The sequence below is a fragment of the Panthera leo genome, chromosome C1 (genome assembly GCF_018350215.1).
Source record: "Panthera leo isolate Ple1 chromosome C1, P.leo_Ple1_pat1.1, whole genome shotgun sequence".
Classification (NCBI taxonomy): Eukaryota; Metazoa; Chordata; class Mammalia; order Carnivora; family Felidae; genus Panthera; species Panthera leo.
Window position 1 is genome coordinate 52,510,762 of NC_056686.1, and position 24,972 is coordinate 52,535,733.

General features: G+C 37.2%; 1 protein-coding gene across 8 annotated transcripts in view; it reads left to right on the plus strand.

The window, feature by feature from the left end:
- Positions 1–24,972, plus strand: part of UBE2U (ubiquitin conjugating enzyme E2 U) — a 59,042-nt gene that overhangs the window by 23,029 nt on the left and 11,041 nt on the right. For 3 of the 8 annotated variants that reach the window (XM_042952999.1, XM_042952998.1, XM_042953006.1), the window contains 3 exons: positions 3,578–3,666; positions 11,375–11,456; positions 22,605–22,699. In XM_042952999.1, coding sequence (XP_042808933.1) covers positions 3,578–3,666; positions 11,375–11,456; positions 22,605–22,699 — 266 coding nt within the window. Of the gene's footprint in view, positions 1–3,577; positions 3,672–3,848; positions 4,464–7,433; positions 7,486–11,374; positions 11,461–22,604; positions 22,700–24,972 lie in introns of those variants that run through there. The other 5 variants (XM_042953002.1, XM_042953005.1, XM_042953001.1 and 2 more) reach the window with 5 other exon arrangements.

Consider the following 24,972-nt stretch of genomic DNA (forward strand, 5'->3'; position numbering starts at 1 on the left):
GACTTTATCCTGTAGAATTAAGTCACCAAACATGGTTTGCAAGCAGATGCATGATAATCTGGAATAGGGAGAGGCTGAGAAAAACAATTCAGAAGCTGTTTAGAGTTTGCAGAAGAGAAATGATGAGGTACTTATTCAGAGCAATGGAGAGAAGCAGCTGTAGCTGACACTGAGGGTTAAGGGATGCTAAACTCCCTGCCTGGCTGTTCCCATGGAAGACTTCACTGAATGCTCACCACAACCACTGGAGAAAGTTCTAAGTTAACTTTATACATGAAGAAACAGGAGTGAAATTATTTTCTGCCTGGAGTCACACAGCTAGCAAGTAGCAGTACCCGAGTGTTTTAACACACGCCAGATGATTCCAGAGCCTGTACTCTTAATCATGATGCTACATAACTAAATATCCAGAGATTTGTAGGGGTTTAGTCAGTAGGCTTGGGTTATGGGTGGGATATTGCTTCCATGAAGTAACACTACCTTGACTCTCTTCTTCCCTTTATGATCCTTTTTGTTTCCTTCACTGGCTCCTCTTAACTCTGAATTGGCTTCTGATCTTTCTTTTCTAAACACTTACTTACTCTTTCTATGTTTGTTTTCCCTAATGGCATCATCTATCAACCTTTATGTTGATTTGACCCTAATCTCTTATTTCCAGTCTCAATTTCTCAGTCACACTCCTAAGGGTCATCACCTAAAACCCATGTTTAAGTTTAAACTCATATTTTACTTCAGACTCTGTAGATGCTTTCTGTTAATAGCAAAACTAAATGGTCTTCCGGGCTTTAGAAGAATATTTGACCCCCAGATTCCTTCACCTTTCACACACCCTATCAGAAAACCAGTCCAGTCATTTCATTTAGTGTGTCAGAGGTTCGTCTCCTCCCTTTCGCAGTCTCTGCTCCCACCCTCTATTGGCTCTGCGTTTCTTGTCTGAATTTCTGCATCTGTTTCCTAGCTTGTCCGCCTGCATTTGGTCTCTTATATGCTCCACCCTGCATACTAAAGCCAGAAAAAACTTACACACTCGTTCCATAATTTATTTGCCTTATTCAAGAACTTCTGATTGCTGTCTATCACCCAATAAATCAGAATACTGAATCAACTCTAACCCATTCTCTGCCTACATCTGAAGACCCTGCATTGCCCACTTTCAACTATTTTGTCGAATTCCATTGCTCTGAAATTGGAACTCTCCACTACGGTCAGTTCTCTTGTCATTATTGTCTCTTCCCTCAGCATGGTCTGTACACATGTGCACGTGCACACACCGTGCTCCTTCCCATCTGAGCTATTGCTAATACTCGTCTCCTGGCCTAAAATGCTTCTCTTCCAGGTTCATATCCCAGGTGACTCCTTCCCTAAAGCCTCCGAGACAAAGTCACACCTCCCTCTTCCGACTTTTTTAGCTTGCTGCCACTGCCAAAGAACTATCTGTCATTGTCATCTCCAAATGTCTCTGTTAAATGATGTAACACTTTATGTGTTAAACATAGAGCTATTCCATTTGCCAATTTGGGTATATATCTTATTTTCCCAATAGGCTAATAGGCTCTAATGTTCAGTTTCAAATTATATCTCCTGCTTTTTCATATTCATAATGCCAATGATAATACTCAGTAAATTCCTGTCCATGTTTCAAGTTATAAACACGTGTAGTTTGTATAATTCCCTGTAAACTTAGTAGCTTATCTGAATTACCATAAAAATAGTTACTGTTCTCTTATTTTAAGGGGCTGTTTCTTTTACAGAATTGGAAATGCAAATTTTCTCAAATGTTTAAGACATTCTGCTTTGTGTATTCAAACTATACTGAAGTTACACCTTTTTTGAGTAATATTTTAAATTATTCTGGGGAAGAAAAGAAAGCCCCTGAAGGCTAACAGTTTGAAATTGAACAGGACACCACTGGGAAGGGAGAGGGTCATGGGTCATCGTCAAACAGACAAAAAAACAATGGAGACGATTGTGTCTAAAGATGGTGTATTTTTTTTTCACGAGACAGTGTGTTGACAGTTTCCTTCCTCTTGGGTCATTGTTGTCTGCTAAATGATCTGTGACAGCAAATTGATCACCAGCTTCTTCATGCAGGAGATAGAATGCAGCCTTTCATTTTGTTACCTCTCTTGCCAAATGCTGAAACATTTCGTTGGCAAAAGTAATGTTAGTTTAATATGTCATTTACTGGTGTAAAGCTCCGCACGCAGCTCTGGGAGCCATAATAGCGGTGATTAATTTATCTTCACCCAGTTTCAGATTTCTACTTACGTGTGATTGCAAAAGCAATAACGCATTTGAAGAATGTTACTCTTAAAATGATGTGTCTGTAATTATCACTTAAATAAATGAATGCATTAAACAATTTAGCTATTGTACCATCCATTTCAAAATTGAGTCCGATATTTACTTCAAGGTAGCTACAATTCACCTAGGAAAATTAATGCTGGTGTACTTGTTCTAACTGAAAAGTCACTTCTTCCGAAGAGCTAAGAACTTCAAAGAAAACAGACATAAGGTCTTTTATATCTGATGCAGCATCTATGTAAGCCAGTTAATTGGTGATTTCACACATCTGAAAATATCCCAAAGTCATGTTTTGTTTGTAGAGTGTTGAGGATCTCTGCAGTCAAAATGTTGGTATAAAAAAAGGTTGGAAATGTAGTCATTTAAGTGACTGTTTCACGGTTCCTGTTCAGTATTTTCTAACAATCTTTGCTCTACCATTAGGATAAAGTAATGTTAGCACAAGGAAGGAAAACTGCAGGCAAGATTACTAGAAAAGAGTTGGGTTTTTCCCCCCTCTATGAAAATGGCCAGATTTTGTGTGAAAATTAAACTGATCTCAATTCTGGTGTTTTATTTTTCCTCATTATAAAAGGGAAATAAAGGTGATTTTACTAAAATTTGGCATAGATATTTAAGAAAACCGTTTATTTTTTATTTATTTATTTTTTGTTAAGAAGGAAAGATTTTTTTTATTTTTTTTAAATTTTTTTTGTTTCTTTTTTTTTTTTTATTTTTTAATATTTGAAATTTACTGTCAAATTGGTTTCCATACAACACCCAGTGCTCATCCCAAAAGGTGCCCTCCTCAATACCCATCACCCACCCTGCCCTCCCTCCCACCCCCCATCAACCCTCAGTTTGTTCTCAGTTTTTAACAGTCTCTTATGCTTTGGCTCTCTCCCACTCTAACCTCTTTTTTTTTTTTTTTTTTTTTTTTAAGAAAACAGTTTATTGAAGAAAGAGAAAACATGCAAATCTGATGCTTTTCTTAAAATTCTTTTTTTGATGTTAGTCATGAAAGGCAGATATCTTAAACCTATATTTTCCTCTTTATAATATGCACATGGATGCGCATTTTACATTTATCTTTGAAATATGTTTGGCAAGATTTTCTTTTTGTGATTTTTATGTGTTAGTGCAGAAATTAATGTTAGATCACTTATTAGAAACTGCAAATGAGTTTACTGTCTTACGGCAAGATATTGTTATCTGAAACTGTCCAATCTGATAAAATAATTTTAAAAAGCAAACTTGCAAATACTCATTGCCTGATTTTTATGTATATTTTCAGATCAACTAAGGCAGTCTCATTTAATGATTACTACAAGACATGGTCTGGAATAGCCACATCCAAAGCCACAGAGTATTATAGAAGTCCATGTAAGGTGATCTAGCCTTATCTTATGTCCTTTTGGTATATACTAATCTCTTAATTATTCTCAACTTGTCTTGCTTTCAAAGACTAATTGACATATATTTGTAATCTGAAGGTGATAAACTTCTCTGTTGCCTCTATCTATGAATCATTCAACATCTATTAATTTGGTTCCTCTTTTGTACAGAGCCCTGGACTGCAGTCTTCTTAAAAGCCAGAAGGAAAGATAGACATTTGGAGGAATAAAAGATGAAGTCCTCAGTCTCATGAGGCTTACTTTACTCCCTTCACCCCAAAAAGAAGCCTTCATAGCAAGAGGAGCCTTTTTGATTCTAAACACAATTATCCTCAAAGCCAGAGAGAGTATTAAGTAGAAAGACAACAAGAAAACATAGGAGCCTAGGGCTTTCAGTGATCAACCTAGGGACGAATCACCTGTTGCCATCATACATTAGGAGCCAAAAAGGCAAAAGCGGAGAGCCAGACAGCTTACTGGTCTTATTTAATTGAATCTTTTGTGTGCTGTTTAATTATTTGGATCCAAGTAGGTTATCCAGTCTGTCCTGCTGAAATGATGCATTCTGAAGTTACCCATGACATTCTAACTCCCAGGCTCAGTGATAACTTTCTTTTTTAATTTTAAGTGGGCTCCTCGCCCGGTGTGGTGCTCAAACTCACAACCCTGAGATCAAGAGTCGCACCAACCGAGCCAGCCAGGCGCCCCAACCTTTTAGTCTTTATCTTTACTTGTACTCTCATTTGCTATGCCTTCCTTGAGTTAGATGACACCATCATCCATGGTTTGTCTCCTCCCCTCCTCAGTGCTCCCCTGCCTCTTTCTTTAGCAAAAACTTTTTTTTATTAGAGAGAGAGAGAGAGAAAGAGACAAAGCACATGCGAGTGGGGGAGGGGCAGAAAGGGAACAAAAGAGAAAGAGAATCCCAAGCAGGCTTTACACTCAGCTTGGAGCCCGACATGGGGCCCAATGCGGGTATGATCTCACGACCATGGGATCATGACCCAATGGGAAGTTAAGAGTCAGACACTCAACTGACTGAGCCACCCAGGCACCTCTAGCAAAATCTTCTTCATTCAGTTCTCTCTGCCCACTCTCTTTTGAGAGACCTCAGCTATCACCATGGTTTTCATTAGCCTACCTGCCAATAATTCTCAAAGCCTCATTTCTAGCCAACGCCTCTTCTGAATTCTGCATGCATATTTATAACTGTGCATTGGACATCCCACCTACATGTGTTACAGGCATCTCCTACTTAAGATATCCCAAAGCGAATTCATTATCTTGCCCCAAAACTTAGCCTCCCTCCTTTATTAGCTCTCTGGGTTAGGGGTAGATCACCATTATTGCATTTACTTGCCTAAACCAGAATCAAAGACATTTCCTAGAACTCTCTGTCTCCCAGATTAAGCCTTGTTTACTTTATCTCCTACAACATTAAGAAAGTTCCTCCTTCAGGGCACCTGCGTGGCTCAGTCGGTTGAATGACCGACTGTTGATTTCCGCTTGGGTCATGATCCCAGGATTGTGGGATCAAACCCCATGTAGGGGTCCTGCTTAAGATACTCTCTCTCTCTCCCTCTACCCCCTTCCCCTGCTCTAAAGAAAAAAAAATGTTTCCCTTTCCACTCCATCCTGATGACCACTGCCTTAATTGTGGTCTCATCAACTTGCATCTCACCATTGTGATAGGCTCATATTTGGTTTCAATAGAACAAAATATCACCAAAAAAAAAAAGTGTGTAGTTTTAAGACACAAATTAGAGAACAAAACAATACTAAGCTTAACAAATATTAAAAAGATAAATTAGATCAATAACTTCTAAGAAATTACATGTTCTTTCAGGATGTTAGTTATTATTTTGTGATCACATATTACCTTCCTCACTTATCATAGATTTGTGGTTAAGAAAAATGATTAAAGGTGCTTTAAGAAACACAATCTTTAGCAACTCTATCACTATAAAGAATTTTATTACTTTTGATACCAGAGTACATGAATATTTCAAAGATGAATATTTCAAAGTACACTTCATTTCAAAGATATGTGTTTGGGTCCTGCTTAGTCAACTCGGCAAACACATCTTGAGTACCTCCTATGTGGAGGCACCGAGGAACTCAGATAGGTTCCAGGAGGCAGGAACCCTTAACAAACAAGGGGTAGAGAGGCAATTGGCACATTCTAGGGAACAACTCAACATCCAACTCCTTCAACCATAAAACAAACGAACTGGTTGAGAATGGTGCTTTATGGAAGAGGCACCTGGGTGGCCCGGTTTGCTGAGCAACTGACTCTTGGTTTCAGCTCAGGTAATGATCCCAGGTTCTTCACTGAATGTGGAACCTGCTTAAGATTCTCTTTCTCTCTGCCCCTTTCCCCCACTCACATGCTCTCTTTTTCTCTAAAAAAAAAAAAAGGAGGAGGAGGAGAAGAAGAAGAAGAATGGTGCTTTTTGGAATAACATGTAAATATACAGAAACATTTGGAAACTCCAAACTGCTAAGAAAAAAAAAAAATAGGGGCACCTGGGTGGCTCAGTCGGTTGAGTGTCTGACTCTTGATCTTGGCTCAGGTCATGATCTCACATGATTGTGGGTTTGAGCCCCACCTTGGGTTCTTCACTGGGCATGAAGCCTACTACTACTACTAATAATAATAGCGGCACATGCCAGAACTTAAAGAAATTTGGAAATAATTGTGTTGCGATAAACAACAACTAAAAATGAAAGAAATTAATTAAGCACCACTGACTACAGTTTCTTCTTTAAAAGACTTGCCACCAAAATGTTTAACTTGGTTCTCCTTTCTACATCTATCACTAACTTAGTATGTAATTCAAACCTTTTTGTGAGCTTTAGTGGCTACCTCTAGCTCAGAAGAATTTCAGAGACTTTGATTCTAACCTTTGGAACAAGATTTCACAATCACCCTGCCTATTCTTCCTCTAGGGATTTGTTATAAGAATGTTTCAGGAGGTTTCCTTCAGTAATAATAAGCATTTTATTTTTACAAATTAAACTTAGGGGTGACTGGGTGGCTCAGTCGGTCAAGCATCCAACTCTTGATTTTGGCTCAGGTCATGATCTCATGATTGGTAAGATCGAGCCCGGTGTAAGTATCAAGCTCTGTACTTACAGTGCAGAGCCTGCTTGGGATAGTCTCTCTCCCTCTCTGTTTTCCCCTCCCCCTGCTTGCATGCTTACACACTCTCTCTCAAAATAAATAAACATTGTTTTAAAAATTGAATTTAAATTTAAACCTTACATATGCTGCTGGCCATTTTGTCTTTGGATAATTCAGCTAGATGAGATCCAATACTCTTTTTTAACGGCCTAATTTTGTGTGTAATAAAGATTAAGCTTTCATATAGAATGCTTCTTCAAGCACTAAGAAATCAAAGGGAAACTTCTAATAACTTCAGCTTCTACAGTTACATCCTTATCACTGGAAAGATTATGAAATTCTTGTGCATATTTTTGAAAGCTTTTTTATGAATATTGATGAGTGGTTGTATTTTGATTTGGGGTATTAACTCTTTTCCATATCTTTGTGCAACAAATCTACCCATAGTTATGTGTGCCAAAATAATGGTAAGTGTATACATGCACAATACAGTTTACAAAGTATACTCTCCATTATTTTTTGATCATCCCAATCTTACTCTTTTATTCATTTGTCAACCAATATATGTCATGTATAGTAGTATGTCAACACTATGAACCAGGCATTATTACTGTTATCACTCTGTCTTACAGATGAAAAAACCAAGACCAAGAGCAGCTAAGAAATTTACCTAAGGTCACACAGGTAAGAGGGAATATTATACATTGATAAAGAGTGTAAATTCTGGAACCAAATTGCTGATATTTAATCCTGGTTCTTCCATTTAGTAGCTGTGTGACCTTGGGTAAGTTTCTTATCCTGTCAGTTCCCTCGTCTGTAAAATGAGAAAAATTATAGCACATACCTCATAGCACTGAAGTACTTACAACAGTGCCTAGCACATAGTGAGTGCTCAGTAAGTGTGCTTATTATTAGTACAAGTAGGTTCTGACTCTTGACTTGAACCAATTCCTCTGACTCTACGTTTATTGCTCTTTTTCACATACTAAAACTGCCTCCATAATATTATATAAAAATGCTATCTCTCTATAGCCTGAGATGTAAATTCAAACTCTGCAGTATATGCAGTACATTTTTCAATAATTATGATTATTAGTTTATAATCATAGGCAATCATATGGGGAAATGCACTGATGATCCTCTGTTCTCTATCCATCAGTATAGAATGGCAAATAAAAGTTTGGCAGAGAACAAACGAATACATATGGTTGTGGGTAACAGCACCTTTAATGACAGAATATGATTCCCATAAGGAAATGTTTATGTTAAAGGAAAAAAATCCCTTCAGACCAGTGTACCCTGTAATACTGAGTGGAGGCTTCCTGGTGTTTGTTTGCTGTCATCAGACAGACCAGACACCCTGAAGCATCATGGGGATGTTTGCTTTCACCCTAGAAGACTTCCATTCTTTGAGTCTTTGAGCCAGCAATCAGGGCAAGTGTCTCCCGAATGCATTTAGATGCAAGAGGCAGCATTATCTAATTCTAATGCAGTGCTTCTCGGTCTTGACTACTCATTAGAACCACCAGAGGAACTTGTAAAAATTCCCATGTAAAAGGCACACCCCAGACTAATTACATCAGGATCTCCGGGAGCAGGACCTGGCAGTAGTAGTTTTTAAAGCTCCCCAGGTGATTACAATGTGCAACCAAGGTTGGAAAGGCTGCAGTGGGAAGAGTATGATGTTGGAAGTTGCCCTGTACTAGTTCTGCCACTTACAGTTAAGTGAATTTAGGTTAGTCACTTAACTCTTTGTACCTCATTTTTAAATTTCTATTCATTGAAAGAAACATTCCAATCTATTTTAAGTTGTTCTATGTAGTATGAGATAATACATGTGAAAACAAAGCATGCTAAGGCAAATTGATGCTACTACATTTCTTTGGATGTGACAGTCCCAGCAGTGGAAAAAAATGTAGATCAACCTATACAGATGTTGCCTAAGAAATGTGTCATGGCAAAAACAAAGTAAAGGTGACGCCCAGTTATCCTTAGAAGGAAGGGAAGAAAGAAGTTTATCATGGAGTCAATAGATGATTTTCTACCAGAGACTACAGAACTGCCACAAAGACAAGATATGGTCATGATGGGGAATTTTAGCTTCAAGAACTGACGAAATTTCACTGGTCCTTTCCTCCTGCTCGCTCTCACAATCCCCCGCCCCTTAATTATCTCCCTCAATATCACTCATTTATCATCTTCTATGTCTAGATACATACATATTATGATAAGCTTTTTGAGAAGTTTATGATCAGATGGTACAAGAACAGGTGAATGAGAAAATTATGGGGATAAAATAGGAAGCATTAAAATAAAAGTCTGTACAAATACTGTGGCAATTTTCAGCTCTCAGATAGTAGAGAAAGCAATGAAGAAAATGAGTCAGTGATATAAAATTAATGGAAATATTCCAGGAAGGATGACCATGCCATTTGGGGTTTCATAATATATAAGGAAGAGACTGATGCACATATTCAAATAGAAAATGTAGAGGGGCGCCTGGGTGGCGCAGTCGGTGAAGCGTCCGACTTCAGCCAGGTCACGATCTCGCAGTCCGTGAGTTCGAGCCCCGCGTCAGGCTCTGGGCTGATGGCTCGGAGCCTGTTTCCGATTCTGTGTCTCCCTCTCTCTCTGCCCCTCCCCCGTTCATGCTCTGTCTCTCTCTGTCCCAAAAATAAATAAAAAACGTTGAAAAAAAAAATTAAAAAAAAAAAAAAGAAAAGAAAATGTAGGAAGGGCAATTTCAAAAAAAAATAAGGCAACATGAATTATCCTTGAATAGAAACCTCAAATTTAAATTTCATCTAAGTGGTAATGAATAGTCCCAATGAGAAGACATTACTCAAATTTTCTGTTTGTTCATCTGTAAAGTGTATATTGCAATGGTAACCACTACGTACCTTCTTTACAGATGCCCAATGTGCAGTAAGTACTATTAACTCTGTTAATAGTAGTTATTATAATCATCTAAAGGAAATAATGAGACCTTACTAAGAACCTTAAGGAGCTCATATTTGCTTCCTTAATATAAAGGAAGGGAGAAGTATAAATCCAAATAGTAGAAGTAGGAGTATGAAGTATAAAGCCTAGAAGAGCATGTATGTATGCGAGGTGGCTCAGTCGGTTAAGCGTCCGACTTTGGCTCAGGTCACGATCTCGTGGTCCGTGAGTTCGAGCCCCATGTCGGGCTCTGTGCTGACTGCTCAGAGCCTGGAGCCTGTTTCAGATTCTGTGTCTCCCTCTCTCTCTGACCCTCCCCTGTTCGTGCTCTGTCTCTCTCTGTCTCTCTCTGTCTCAAAAATAAATAAACGTTAAAAAAATTAAAAAAAAAAAGCATGTATGTATGTGTACTTGTGTGTGTTTGAAGGAGGAAAAGAAATCAAAGAATAGACAGGAACACTGCTGGCTAAAATAATATTAATAGAAGAAAATGAGTACTATTCAATTTAAATGTTTCTATCAATGACATAATTCACCAAACTAGCAACAGTTAATCAATCATTGTTTAGAAGGAAGCTCCAGATAAGACTGGAGGAGAGCATCTAGTTGGTTAAATAGTTCAAGACTATAAACCCAGGACAATTACAAGAAACAGGGAGATGATAGGTAGATAGATAGATAGATAGATAGATAGATAGATATGTTTGTGTGTATGATCTGACTTTCAGTAAATTTTTTGTTAATTTTATTGAAGGCATAAGGCTTATAATTAAGCACAAACATATGAGGAAATTGTGTACTTTGATTTTCAGAAAATATTAATGCAGATCTGAGCTGAAGTGATAGAAGCATAGCACACAGATCAAGAGAGGTAGTAACCCACTTAAATCTTTGCTATTCAAAAGAAATCAAGATCCGGAGCCAGTTCTGGACGTAAACTTTAATAGGAACGTTAGCAAAGTTCACCACCAGGATGGTGAGGATGATTAGGTCCCTAGAAAACCATTATCTTAAGATAAAGTTGAGGGAACTGAGGCTCTGATAGGTATCTTCAAATTTTAGAAGGACTCTCTCACATGGGGAAGGGATGAACCTGGTCAGTATTACAGCAGAGATCTGAACTAGGACCAGTAAAGACTCAGCACTCAGGTTAAGGAAAGACAATGTGACTTTACTGTCTGACAATGGAAAAGGCAGTTTCCCAACAACAGAGAGGAGAGTTTTCTGTCGTTGGCAAGGGATTCATTCAGAGGCTGGAATGGATGATTATCCATTGTAGATTCTTGCTTTGTGAAAGATCAAGACCTATAATGTCACTTTTATATTTTTACTTCTGGTGCTGAGTTCGAATTTTGTTAAACTGTGGTGTCTGTAGTTTCTATATGAGTTATTTTAACACCTTCTTCATTACTATAAAAGATATATAAACAAATGTCACTATAATGGAAATTTTGAAGAAAAATCTACTTATTTCAAATATCCAATAATACAAAGTTCAAGTAAAAGGAAGAAATTTGGAAAGTGAGCATTGTAATTTGACTTGAACTATATAGTATACATCATTGCCACATATCAACTTAATTAAAAGTGAATTATTTTAAACTTTGAACCTTTTTCAAAACTCTAATTTCAGTGCCTGAAGATCCACATTTTATTAGAGAGTATCATAAATGGAAGAAACTTGAATTAAAACATCCTAGAGAATGGAATCTAAAGTAAGTAATTTGATTATCTTCTTAACTCAAAACATCTATCATTCTGCTTTCTACTGTCTAGCTGAACCATCAAAAGAAGTCTTTGGAAGTAACAACGGATGCCCTTTTCTAAACATAAGAACGAGAATAAGAAGCATCTTTTTCCCTTTCCTATGAACCTAGGTGGGAAATATCTTTGCTACTGTTAACCTTTAAAATTTATTTGACCAGCAAAAATGGGTTTATTCGGGAATAGCAGAGAATTGCAATTTAGGACTTGAAATCCAGGTCAAAACCACAGGGCTAGTCCAACAAACAAAGGAAGAGGAACATGATTTTATAGAGAAGGAATAAGTTGAGAGGAGTTGTTTTGAAAGCACGTGTTCAGGATGATGACAGTTTCTCATTGGCTAAGTTGCTGGTGCAGTCAGTTTCTTATAGGAGAAGCAATGTACATCTTTCCCTGATGGTATCTGTAATTGATGATTCTTTCCTGCTGATGATTCTTCTGTTGGGGTCTATAATGGACAGTTCTTCCTGTAATTGAAATTGGGTAGTACGGCTCCACCTTCTGGCCCCCCAACTTCACTTTAATGAGGGTTCCCTTTATTAATGTTCACCTATTGGCGGCCAAAAATAAAGTTGGACATGTGCCACAGTGAAGGACTCTCACAACACCCTCCGCATTACTTCTCTTACTCCAATTCCCATTATCCTCATTATCATATGACTTAGAAATCAGAAAAAAAAAAACAAAAAAACAAAAAGTACATCCTGTTTCTGTGTCACCAGTTAGCTTTTCATCCTTCTCATAGTTCCAAATATCTTTTCATCATCTATGGACTTTTCATTCAAGAACCAAATATATTTCATCTAATGGGGAAGCATCTAGTAAAATATAAAATTAGTATAGTATCTTCAGAAATCGTTGACTATTAGACCACATTAGAGAAGAGATCTTAATCTCATCTTTGGTCTCTTGACTCCTAAAGGCAGTTTTGCCTTTTCATCATGCTGGAAAAAGATTGCATCTGAGCTCTGTGGTTTGACTAGGCTATCGTAGTTATTTATTCTGGTGTGCTTATTTCAAAGGACTTGGTGAATGTGCTACACAACACTAAGGGAGTTAAACACTAGGGGAGTTTTGTTTTGTTTTGTATTTTTTGCATTTACCTCATTTAGCTCAGTTTTGGCTTGTTATCAATGTGATTGTTTATTTCTAGAAGGATATACAGGATTAATAAAAATAATGTACTGTGTTTTGAATTTCTGTAGAAATTGAAGTTCTTAGGTGCGCCTAGGTGGTTCAGTCAGTTAAGAGTCCAACTTCAGCTCAGGTCATGATCTTGTGGTTCATGATTTTGAGCCTTGCTTCAGGCTCTGTGCTGACAGCTCAGAGACTGGAGCCTGCTTCGAACTCTGTGTCTCCCTCTCTCTCTGTCCTTATTTCTCAATCTCTCTCTCTCTCTGTCTCTCTCTCTCTCTCTCTCTCAAAAATAAACATTTAAAACGTTTTTAAAAAGAAATTGAGTTTCTTAAAACATATATATTTTCCCTTTTAACATCGTAGTTCAGATTGGGTTTTTCACCTGGATATTCTTTTTTTCAGTTGACTTCTGTGACAGCTTCCCTTCAAGCCAGAGTGGAGAAAAGCTGTTGCATTTGATACTTTTCTACCTTCAGAATAAATTATAGGACATAGAAAAAGTTTTTTTACAGCAGAAATTGAAGCATACAGGCATGGTTTTTTCATGAAGGCATGTTTCAAGTTTCATTTAGAGTTAAAGAAAGCTACTTAGAACATAAGGTTAATTTTGTTTTGACATGACTTCCTTTTTTATTTCCTGTAACAGAACTGCTTTGTTTTATTTGTTTGATCATTGATTCATTATGATCACAGAACCCAAAATTTAGAAAAAGTAGGACTATGTCATTTTCAACTTATCCATCCACTTCTACATATGGCTGAAATAATTGTGAGCTGTTTGAGTGCTAGAACATTTTTCCAAATACATTATTTTGAAGTTATAGTTGAAATTATCATGTGTGTGGTTGACCCTGTCAGAATAAAACTCTCACACCTTATGCCATCTGGTGGTTGATGAGAATATATTTAGATCAAATGATAATTGCTTCTTTTAAATTTTGGAGTTGATTAGTTTAAAAACAACAAAGTTTTTAGAAGATATTACATTTAGCTGAATAATTTTATTGTGGCATAAATATGCCACAAGAGGTTACAAAAACCTAAAGTATGTTGCACCAACTTCTTTTCAAATAATTATTAGAAGTCTCATGTTTGATCAAAATACAATATAATAAAGTGGTCAATTCATAGAGTCTCAAGTAGCAAATGGTTGAGCATCTTTGCAAGCAAGTAATTGGTCTATACATGCATGTAATATAATGTCATTATGCATTTCTCTGCTTTAATATTGAAAATGCTTTCCTTGGCTTGAAATTTCCTATTTAAAAAAACCCAGAAAATGCAAATTAACAACCTTTCATCTGCATAGTATTAAGGAGAAAGACCTATCTTTCCTGCTTCATATCCCTCCTCCTACTGTCCTCCCAACTCCTCATCAATCAAGACTTGATTCTTAAGCCACACCAAGTTCTTTTTTCTCACTATTATTTCGGGACATAAGACCTCTTCACCACTTTGTGCCTTCTGCCTGGGATATGTTTCCCAGCAGGGTCTTTGCTGGTGGTCTAGAGTTAGGCTCTGGTCTGAGTGAAAAGGTGGAATGTGGAATCCTTAAGCACAGGGACCAGGGAGCCAGACTGTCTGCACTTCAATCTTGGCTCTGCCAATTACCATCTCTTTGACCAACTCAGGGCAAGTTATCTGACTTCTTTGTGCCTCAGTTTCCTTATCTGTTAAATGGCAGTAATAACTATACCTACCCCTCAAGGAGATTGTGAGGATTAATACATTAATGCATGCAAGTCTCTTCAAACAGTATCTGGTATGCAGTAAGTACTCGAAAGATTCACTATGATTCAGGCTTTGTCCACTGTGGCCCTAGTTCCAGTTTCAAATGGAACATCTTTCTTTGGAGGTTGCATGGGGGAAAGCATGGGCTTTAGGGTCACACGGATCTTAGAGAAATTCTTACCCACTCTCAGCTTGTTTCCTTAGCTGTTAAATAGAGATAGCATTAGTTACCTTGCAAAGTAGTTTTGCATTTGATCTCTTGAGTGAGATTGTTTATAAATATAATCATATAGTGTTGACACTCAATAAATATTAGTTCCTGAGGAGAGGGGGAGACAAAAACCCACGCCCCTCCCCAACTTTTCACACAATGAAAATAGTCTCTGTCATAAGCAGGTAAAAATGGTAACATTTTCCCAGGTTAGGAAACAGGCAGCGCCACCTATCGTGACCACATTTATTTTAGTTCCATTATACACATGGTTCTTTTCTCTTTTCCACTCTATAATCATCTCTCCTGCCTGACAAAGTCCATCACGAGGATGGCGTGAAGATCCAGCCCAACATCTATTTGTGAAAGGGTCCCTGACTCAGGCTTCCACATCCTCCTACTCTCTCCTTCCATAGCACTCTTCGGGCTGTTTCAGCAACTGCGGTGTAGACATTCATCTGTTTATGGAGAATGACCAGGGCAAGGCCATTATTGTAGCTTTGTTTTCCCTGACCTTAGTACGGGACCTGGCATCTTGCAGGCACTCAGTCGTGTTTGTTGAATGATGCATACTTACCCTTTTTCCCTACTTAATAGTTGAATTAAATGTGAAGGCAGTTAATTTTTAGAAAAATTAAATGTAGATGCTGACTTCTTTTAAGGCTAATTCTAATAGATAATGGTTCTGTTTGGGGAATTCTGAGGGTGTGATGGCAGAAGAGTGATTGAAAATTGGAAATATAAATAAACTGTTATGAATATTTTTTGCAAATTCTTAAGTTTTACACATGTTTTTAGTATTACTAGGAACCCATTGTCGTTATAAGCAGCTCATGAATATTCATGAATTGATCATTTGGTTTGGTCATTCCATCATTTCTAAGGCCTTTTTCTCTCCCCCATTGCCTTGCCTGTCTCTTGACTATTCAAGCAAATGCTTTATTTCTACGAAGACATGGTAAAGAATATGAATCTAGAGGCTAATCAGTAGTTTGTGTTTATTTTCTTTGGAGAAATAGTGAAAGATACAAAATCAGAAAGCAGTGCAAGCTGTTCTTTTGAATATTCTTCCTTACAAAACTGTTTATGTCATACTCTATGGCTGGTGATCACTTATGTGGTAGTGGAAGTATCTGTGCCAATAATCTAAGCTTTGTCAGACAGCAAGTTATCTAAACAAAAGTTATCCTTTCTGGAGTCTTGCATTCTTTGTAGCTTTCAAAAAGAATATTGCTCCTGTCTACACATGGTGGGTACAGAGGTAATGGGAACTAAATGGCAAAGCATCTACTGTGTGCCAGGCATTCTTTCTTCTCCTAATGTAATACTGGCCATGCTGTACAGTTGACAGCTGTACCGCTAAGTGTAACTCCACAGTGGTGCCCATCAGCCTCCTTCAAAGCCATAGCAAATCGGGGGCGCCTGGGTGGCTCAGTGGGTTAAGCATCCAACTTCAGCTCAGGTCATGATCTCACGGTCCGTGGGTTCGAGCCCCGCGTCAGGCTCTGTGCTGACGGCTCAGAGCCTGGAGCCTGCTTCAGATTCTGTGTCTCCCTCTCTCTCTGGCCCTCCCCTGTTCATGCTCTGTCTCTCTGTCTCGAAAATAAATAAACATTAAAAAAAAAAAAAAAAAAGCCATAGCAAATCAACTTGCACTCCAGGAGAAGCCACTTCCTTGTTATATGGACACAGCTTCAAGACAAAATTCCTAGCCTCCCTTTTCACCTGGATTGTCACCCCTAAGTTTCTCTACAGAAATTCTGGGAAAGTAGAGGTAGATATTATCTGCAGTTTACTAATCATTGAGAGAAGCATGCCCATTAACCAACTGGCCCTAAGTTACTGATAAACATGTATTGTATTTGAAAACTAAATTATTGGGGCGCCTGGGTGGCGCAGTCGGTTAAGCGTCCGACTTCAGCCAGGTCACGATCTCGCGGTCTGTGAGTTCGAGCCCCGCGTCAGGCTCTGGGCTGATGGCTCGGAGCCTGGAGCCTGTTTCTGATTCTGTGTCTCCCTCTCTCTGCCCCTCCCCCGTTCATGCTCTGTCTTTCTCTGTCCCAAAAATAAATAAAAAAACGCTGAAAAAAAAAAAAAGAAAACTAAATTATTTCTACTTGCCCATTAATATAGGCTTATTAAAAGCTTAAAATGTTCAGGTAATGTGGAAATATTGTCTACCCAATTGCAAGCACAAATCAAGTCTACGTTTTGTGGAGAAAGTTTTTTGGGGTCAATCTCAAATTCTCTTATTAAACAATATGAGCTCCTTTCTCCTTTGTAAAACTTTCTTATATTTATAAAATATACTATGGATCTAGTTGTACTGTATTTTATTTTATTTTTTATTTTTTATTTGTTTATTTTGAGAGAGCGTGTGAGCAAGGGAGGGGCAGAGAGAAAGAGAGAGAGAAAAAGAGAGAGAATCTCAAGCAGGCTCCATACCCAACGCAGAGCCTGATGCAGGGCTCGATGTCACTATTGTGAGATCATCATCTGAGCTGAAATCAAGAGTCAGATGCCCAACTGACTGAGCCACCCAGACATTTCTGTACTGTATTTGAAATTAATGAGTTAATATATATTATTTCTAAGTTCCTGTATCTGAGTCTGTGAGTGTTCTAACTCACAAAAATATGAGATTTTTCTTTAGCATATCATGATTCCCTTTTCTCTAGTTATATAGAAAATATTTATGCAGAATACATTAATTTAATGTATGTTTGTACTATCCTTTCAGGCTTATTGAAGTTAAACATTGTTTTTATAAATTTACATAATTCTATATTTAATGCATTTTTAAGGCAGAATGCTGGCTTTGACTCCTCAAAGATTGAACCTTGAATGCCATCTTGTGGTTAAAGAGAGAATTAGCATTAGAATGGACATTGGAAATGTTCCCTTTAAAATAAAGGCTTGGAAAAAAATATAGACAAAGGGAAAAAAAAAACTTTAAAGCATTTTTGCCAAGCAACTACTTAGTCTCTGTTTGGATGGTTTTAGAGACAGGGAGCTCAGTACTTCAAGGAGCATTAAAATAGCTTGAATCTCCCTTATTTCTAGCTTAAATCTAACACCTTATGACATTCAACTATTACAGATTTCTTTCAGTCATTTAACAGATTTTTATTGAATACTTACTATATGTTTTTACATTTGCCTGCAAAACCATTCGGAAATGAGAAATTATCTCCATTTTAAAAGAGGGGTTAGAGAAAAAGTTTTGTTTGTTTGTTTGTTTTTTAAAGTTCCCTAAGGTTATACACTCTGTAAGTGACAGAGCTGAAATTCCAATCTAAGCCTGCCAGATGCTACAACCCGGGCTTTTATCTATGAGACCGAGCAGCAGCTCAGACCCTGAGAACCCAGGGATGGCTTTGGGTTTGGGTGGAAGGCCCGGTCAAGGGATGATGTTGTGGCAGAAATCAAAGTGTCTCCACTTGTCCTTGGAAGCAACACAAATAAGGCCCTTCTTTTTTGTGGAATTATCCTTTGAGTCTCAGAAAATAGCTCTTGTGCCTTTTTCCTACTTCCCCTTAAATATTCTCTTTTTCAGAGTAAACATACCCAGTCCTTTCAACTGTTTTTTTAATGAATTTCACATATTTTTATTGTTCATTTTTTATGCGTTTAATTCATTTAATCAACTTCTCTCTCAGAATGTACCCCAAAACTTTACCATGATTTCTAGTGGTAGCACAGAATCTAGTGGAGCATTCTATGTTATAAATACTATGACTTAAAGCTGCTTCCCCCTTCATCTCTCCAAAAAAGGGGGTTTTGGTATGAGTCAGAAACACATATTAGGCTTTAAAACAAAGAGAGAGAGAGAGAATTGTTCCTTTGGCTCTGCTCCCACGTAGAACAGAGAGGGGTCTCTCTGTGTCCCTCTCCCTCTTTGCCCTCCCCATCAGCATCCTTCCCACCCATCCCCCAACTGTGGCCACAGAAATAAGGTATGTAGATTAGGTTAGGTCTTGGTCTGAGCAGGGGTGAAATTGAGGAGGGCTGTGGTTTCCCAGAGGTATATTAGATTGTGTTCTGTCTGGAAGGAGGAAAAGGAAGGAAGCCAAGAAGTTCCCTTAGAACATGTTACAAAAAATCAGATCCCCAGATGGAAAGATTTATCACTCTTGTCATGTACATAAAGCTACTTTCCAAGAACATGTAGCTGTATTAGTTCCCCCATAAAAGCTGTTCTAGACCCATCAGAAATCTTAAACACAAGCCTTGAATATACAAATTGATTTGTAAGTTACTGAGCTGCATGCTGAAACAACCATATTTAAAGGAATATATAAAATTCATCGCCCAACAAAGTAAATTTTACAACATCCAGAATCCCATACAAAATGACCAGTCAGGAAAATAAGCAGGAAAATATAACCCATAACCAAAATAAAAATCTATCAGTATAAAAGATCCATAAACTATAGAGATGATCGAATTAGTAGGTATGGATTTTAAAGCAGCTGCTATACATCAAGGATCTAAAAAATACCATGATTATAATGAGGAGAAATGGAAGATATACAAAAAGCCAATGGAATATCTACAGATAAAGTAAATTAAAAATGTAAGTATATACTGTTGGGAAAGAACAACAAATTAGATATTGTAGAAGAAATTACCCATGGAGCAACGTAAACTCTTGAAAATAAACAGAGAGAAAAAAAGACTGGGAAAAAAAAAAGCCACCTCAGTGAGCTGTGTGGCAATATCAAGTGGTATAAGTTACACGTAATTGGTGTCCCAGACAAGAACTGACAGAAAAAAATATGTGAAGAAATAATTATGCCTGAAAATTGTCCAAATCTGATGAAAGCTGTAAGCTTAGCGACCAAGAAACTCAGTGAATCCCAAGAAACAGAAATATAAAGAAACCATACCAAGGTACAGTACATCATAATCAAATTGCTGAAGTGATAAAGAGAAAAATCTTCAAAGCAGCAAAGGATAAACACATACACACACACACACACACACACGCACACACACACACACACACACACACACACTGCATGCAGAGGAACCAAAGATAAGAACAACCAATAACTTTATGGCAGAAACTTTACCACTAAAAGATAATTGATGACAATTTTAGAGTTCTTGAAAGAAATTATTGACTTAGAATTTTATACACGGTGAAAATATCTCTCTAAAATGAAGGTAAAATACATTTTTAGACCAACAAATCCAACTACATAGATGAAGTGAAAGACAGACTCTCTTAAAAAGAAATGGATAACCTGAATAATTTTGTGTCTAATAAAGAAATTCAACTGATAGTTAAAAGCCTTCATACAAAGACAACTCCAAGCCCAATGGCTTCACTGAAGAATTTTCCAGACGTTAAAAGAAAACCTAGTATCAATGTATACAAAATACAAAATTTTCCTTTTTTAGAAAATATAAAAGAGAACACTTCCCAATACATGTTATAAAGTCAGCATTACCTCTTGACGCAATCCTTATCAAAATACCAGTAGCATTTTTCACAGAACCAGAACAGATAATCCTAAAATTTGTATGGGACCACAAACGACACCAAATAGCCAAAGCAATCTTGAAAAAGAACAAAACTGGAGGTATCTCAATCCCAGATTTCAAGATACACTACTACAAAGCTGTAGTAATCAAAACAGTATGGTATCTGCCCAAAAATTGACATATAGATCAATGGAACAGAATAAATAGCACAGAAATAAACCCATGATTATATGGCCAATTAATTTACAGCAAAAGAGGCAAGAATATGCAATGGGATAAAGTCTCTCCAACAAATGGTGTTGAGAAAGCTGGACAGCTATGTGCCAAAGAATGAAACTGGACCATTTTCTCACACCATACACAAAAATGAGCTCAAAATGGATTAAAGATCTACATGTGAGACCTGAAACCATAAAAATCCTAGAAGAGAGCACAGACAGTAATTTCTCTGACACTGGTCATAGCAGCATTTTTCTAAGTATGTCTTCTGAGGAAAGGTAAATTTTAAAAAATAAACTATTGGGACCACATCAGAAATAAAAACTTCTGCACAGCAAAAGAAACAATCAACAAAACTAAAAGATAACCTACTGAATAGAAGATATTTGCAAATGATAAATCCGATAAAGGGTTAGTATTCAAAATATATAAAAAACTTATACAGCTCAACACCAAAAAAAATATCAATTCAAAAATGGACAGAAAACATGAACAGACATTTCTGCAAAGAAGACATCCAAATGACCAACAGACACATGAAAAGATACTCAACATCACTCATCATCAGGGAAATGCAAATCAAAACCACAATGAGAAATCACCTCACACCTGTCAGATGGCTAAAATAAAAAACACAAGAAACAGCAAGTGTTGGCAAGGATAGGGAGAAAAAGGAACCCTCATGCACTGTTGGTGGGAATGCAAAGTAGTGCAGCCACTGTGTAAGACAGTATAGAAGTTCTTCAAAAAATTAAAAATAGGGGCGCCTGGGTGACTCAGCCAGTTGAGCGTCCAACTTTGGCTCAGGTCACCATCTCCGGTTCTGGCTGCAAGTCTTGCGTCAGGCTCTGTGCTGACAGCTCAGAGCCTGAGGCTGCTTCAGATTCTGTGTCTCCCTCTCTCTCTGCTCCTCCTCTGCTTGTGCTCTGTCTCTTTCTCTCTCAAAAATTACACATTAAAAAAATTAAAAATAGAAATGCCATATGATCCAGTAATTCCACTACTGGGTATTTTACCCAAAGAATAGGAAAATAGTAATTCAAAAAGATATATACATCCCTGTGTTTATAGCAACTTTATTTACAATAGCCAAACTATGAAAACAGCCCAACTGTCCGTCAATTGATGAATGGACAAAGATGTGGTGTGTATGTATGTGTATATGTATATGTGTGTGCATGTGTGTATGTATGTGTGTATATATATATATATATATATATATATATATGGTAGAATATTACTCAGCCATAAAAAAGAGTGAAGCCTTGCCATTTCAAATAACATGGATGGATCCAGAGAGTATAGTGGTAAGCAAAAAATGTCAGAGAAAGACAAATACCATATGATTCTATATGTGGAATTTAAGAAACAAAACAAATAAAATTTTAAAAGGAGACAAACAAACAAACAAACAAACAAAACCAGACTCCTAACTATAGAGAATAACCTGGTGGTTCCCAGAGGGGACGTGGATCAGGGGATGGGTGAAATAGGTGAAGGGGATTAAGAGTACACTTATGATAAGCACTGAATAATGTATAGTATCATTGAATCACTATATTGTATGCCTGAAACTAGTATAACACTATATATGAATTATATTGGAATTTTTGAAAACTTAAGTAAAAAAAAACAAACAAAATAGATAGTGTTTACATTACTTCAGTAACAAAACCAAAGACACTACCAGGAAGAAAAGAAAAACCCATTACACATAAATACACCTCATGTACATAGATGCAAAAATTTTAGCTAATCAAATCCCATATATATAATTATAATAAATATAACATAAATGTAATAATATAATAAATAATTATGATAACTATACATTACCACGTGGGGTTTATGTCAGAAATGTAACCTTGGATTAATATTTGAAAAATTTGAACAACGTAAAAGAGAATAAGAAAGAATCAGATGATCATCTCAATAGGGGAAGAATATTTCAACATTGATTCCTGATTACAAAAAAAAAAAAAAAATCAGCCTCCAGAACTATATGAAAATAAATTAGTTATAGAGGCCCTGGGAAACAAATGCACCTTGCCTTACCAGTTGATGCTTTTATTACCTTTACAGTATTAATATTACACCATATTTGTCTGCTTTTCTGCTGTTAGGAAATATACTAGAATAATTTCCGTTCACTAATATAGTAGTGAATGCTCAGAAGGGCACCAGAATCAAACCTCATTGCTCTGCTGGTCTGTCAGATTTGATATGTTAGGCCCTGTCTTTCTCAATAGTAACGTACACTACCCAGAATTCATTTGGAAACTTAGATAACTTCTTCTTTTTCTTATTCCAGGTATGCTGCTGCTATGGCTCGGCTTGCCAGAGAAAGCAGAAGGCCTCACAAAGCCAATTATCCAACGGAAAGTGTTCATCTCTGCCCAACTACAAGTAAATTGATTTCAGCCTATTTGTTTTGCTTTGTTTTTAGAGCTAAAATATTAGTCATTAACCCAATACATTTAAATTTTTGTTCAATTCAGATAAGTTTAAATCTGTGAGGCCTAATCTCGTGTTCTCCTTTTAAGGTTATTTAACTCTAAGAAAATAAATTCAGTAAATTACTTACATAAGAATTGGAGCTTTGAAAAAAGCCTGAATTACTTACACTTTTAAGTTTGCCACCCTTTAATAGGTTAATACACTCTTTGAAAATCTAAGGCTAAGTTTCAAGATGTGTAAAAGGACTCGAAACAAGAAAAACACTAAATAAATTGATCTCTGAAGATCATTGTAGATTCAGAGATACATGCAATATGGCTGAAGGGAAAGGAACAATGTTAGTTGAGTTTGGTGATCTTTTTAAAAGTAATGTTTTTTAAAGAAACATTTGGGGTAAGTTGAGGATGGGTCTTGAGCAGGAAGAGAGCTGGTAACTTATAATAGAAATCCACTAGTATGGAGGGGAAAGCAAGACATTCGGGGTCAGAGAACTTGGGTTTAGATACCAGGTCTGTGCAATTATGAGAAAGTCACTTAAACTCTGCATTTCAGTTTCTTCATCCTCAGCCAGTACTGAGTCCATAGAAGGTGTTCAGTAAATACTTGTTTCTAATATTCTGCCCTAACACAGCATTCTTGTGACTAAATGACTCCAGGTATGCCAACATTCTTTGTGAACAGGAAAGTGCTAAAAGTATTAGTTATCGCATTTCCCTGATACCTGTCCTTCAAACATAATGACACAGACATTCCAGGGACAGGCAGCACCCTTCAGCTAGTGGTTTTTCAAGAGCCTTGCTTTCCTATCTCGTGACTTTCTTTTCCCTGGGTTGGATTATACTTCTCCTCCGTCTTGTATCTGTGCACCACTCAGATTTCCTCGTCTAACTCACCAGCCTCAGTCTTCTCTATCCCACTCTGCCTTCTTCCACATTTCAGGGTACCTGCGAGCATTGGTAAGAAACATTGCCTTTTCTATTTTTACTCTGCTTCCCTCATGAACTCCCTGCTCTCTGCAATCTCTATCCTCCCCACATCCCCACATCTGCACCAGTGGAAGAGATCTTTTGGTTCAGTTGATGATTATAGCCGTTCCTGTCCACGCTTTGTCAGACTTCTTTCCACAGCTCACATCTGCTTATGTTTTTTTGATTCTAAAATACTTTGTTCCCCACTTCATTCAGGATAAAACTTATACTCTTTGGCATGGCAAAGTCCTTACTTAATGTTCTAATATCTGTCTGCCTTTCCAGTGGCATCTCTTCCCACTCTCCCACTCTTACCCTAAACCCCACACTGACCTAGTGGCTCATGACTATTTTCTACCTCATTTCAAAAAAATTTGAGAAGTGTGCTGTGTTTTCTCATATCGCCACTCCAAATACCTTTTCTTCCTTTCTAGTACCTACCCATTCTTTAGATTCAGCTCAGGTATTACCTTCTCTACGAAACTTTCCCTGTGGGCTATCGCAGCACTTCTGCCATGCCATATCATTCCCCATAACTTTTCTTTCTTTCTTTCTTTCTTTCTTTCTTTCTTTCTTTCTTTCTTTCTTTCTTTCTTAAATACAAGTTAAAATTGGATTTTAATTAAAGACAATCTAACTTATTACACTAACATATAACATAATAATGGTTCCCGAGTAGAATTTAGTGATTCATCACTTACATATAAAACACTGAGTGCTCATCCCAACAAGTGTCTTCCTTAATGCCTATCACCCATTTAGCCCATCCGCCCCCCCCCCCCCAATACCCCTTCAGCAATCCTCGGTTTGTTCTCTGTGTTTAAGAGTCTCTTACAGTTGCTTCCCTCTATGTTTTTGTCTTATTTTTCCTTCCCTTCCCCTATGTTCATCAGTTTTGTTTCTTAAATTGCACATATGAGTAAAATCATATATTTGTCTTTCTCCTACTGACTTATTTCACTTAGCATAGTACATTCTAGTTCCATCCACTTTGTTGCAAATGGCAAGATTTCATTCTTTTTGATCACCAAATAGTATTCCATTGTATACATATACCACTTCTTTATCCATTCATCAGTCAATGGACATTTGGGCTCTTTCCATAGTATGGCTATTTTTGATAGCACTGCTGTAAACATTAGGTGCATATGCCCCCTTAAAAATCAGCATTTTTGTATCCTTTAGATAAATACCTAGTAGTACAATTGCTAGGTCATAGGGTAGCTCTGTTTTTAATTTTTTGAGGAACCTCCA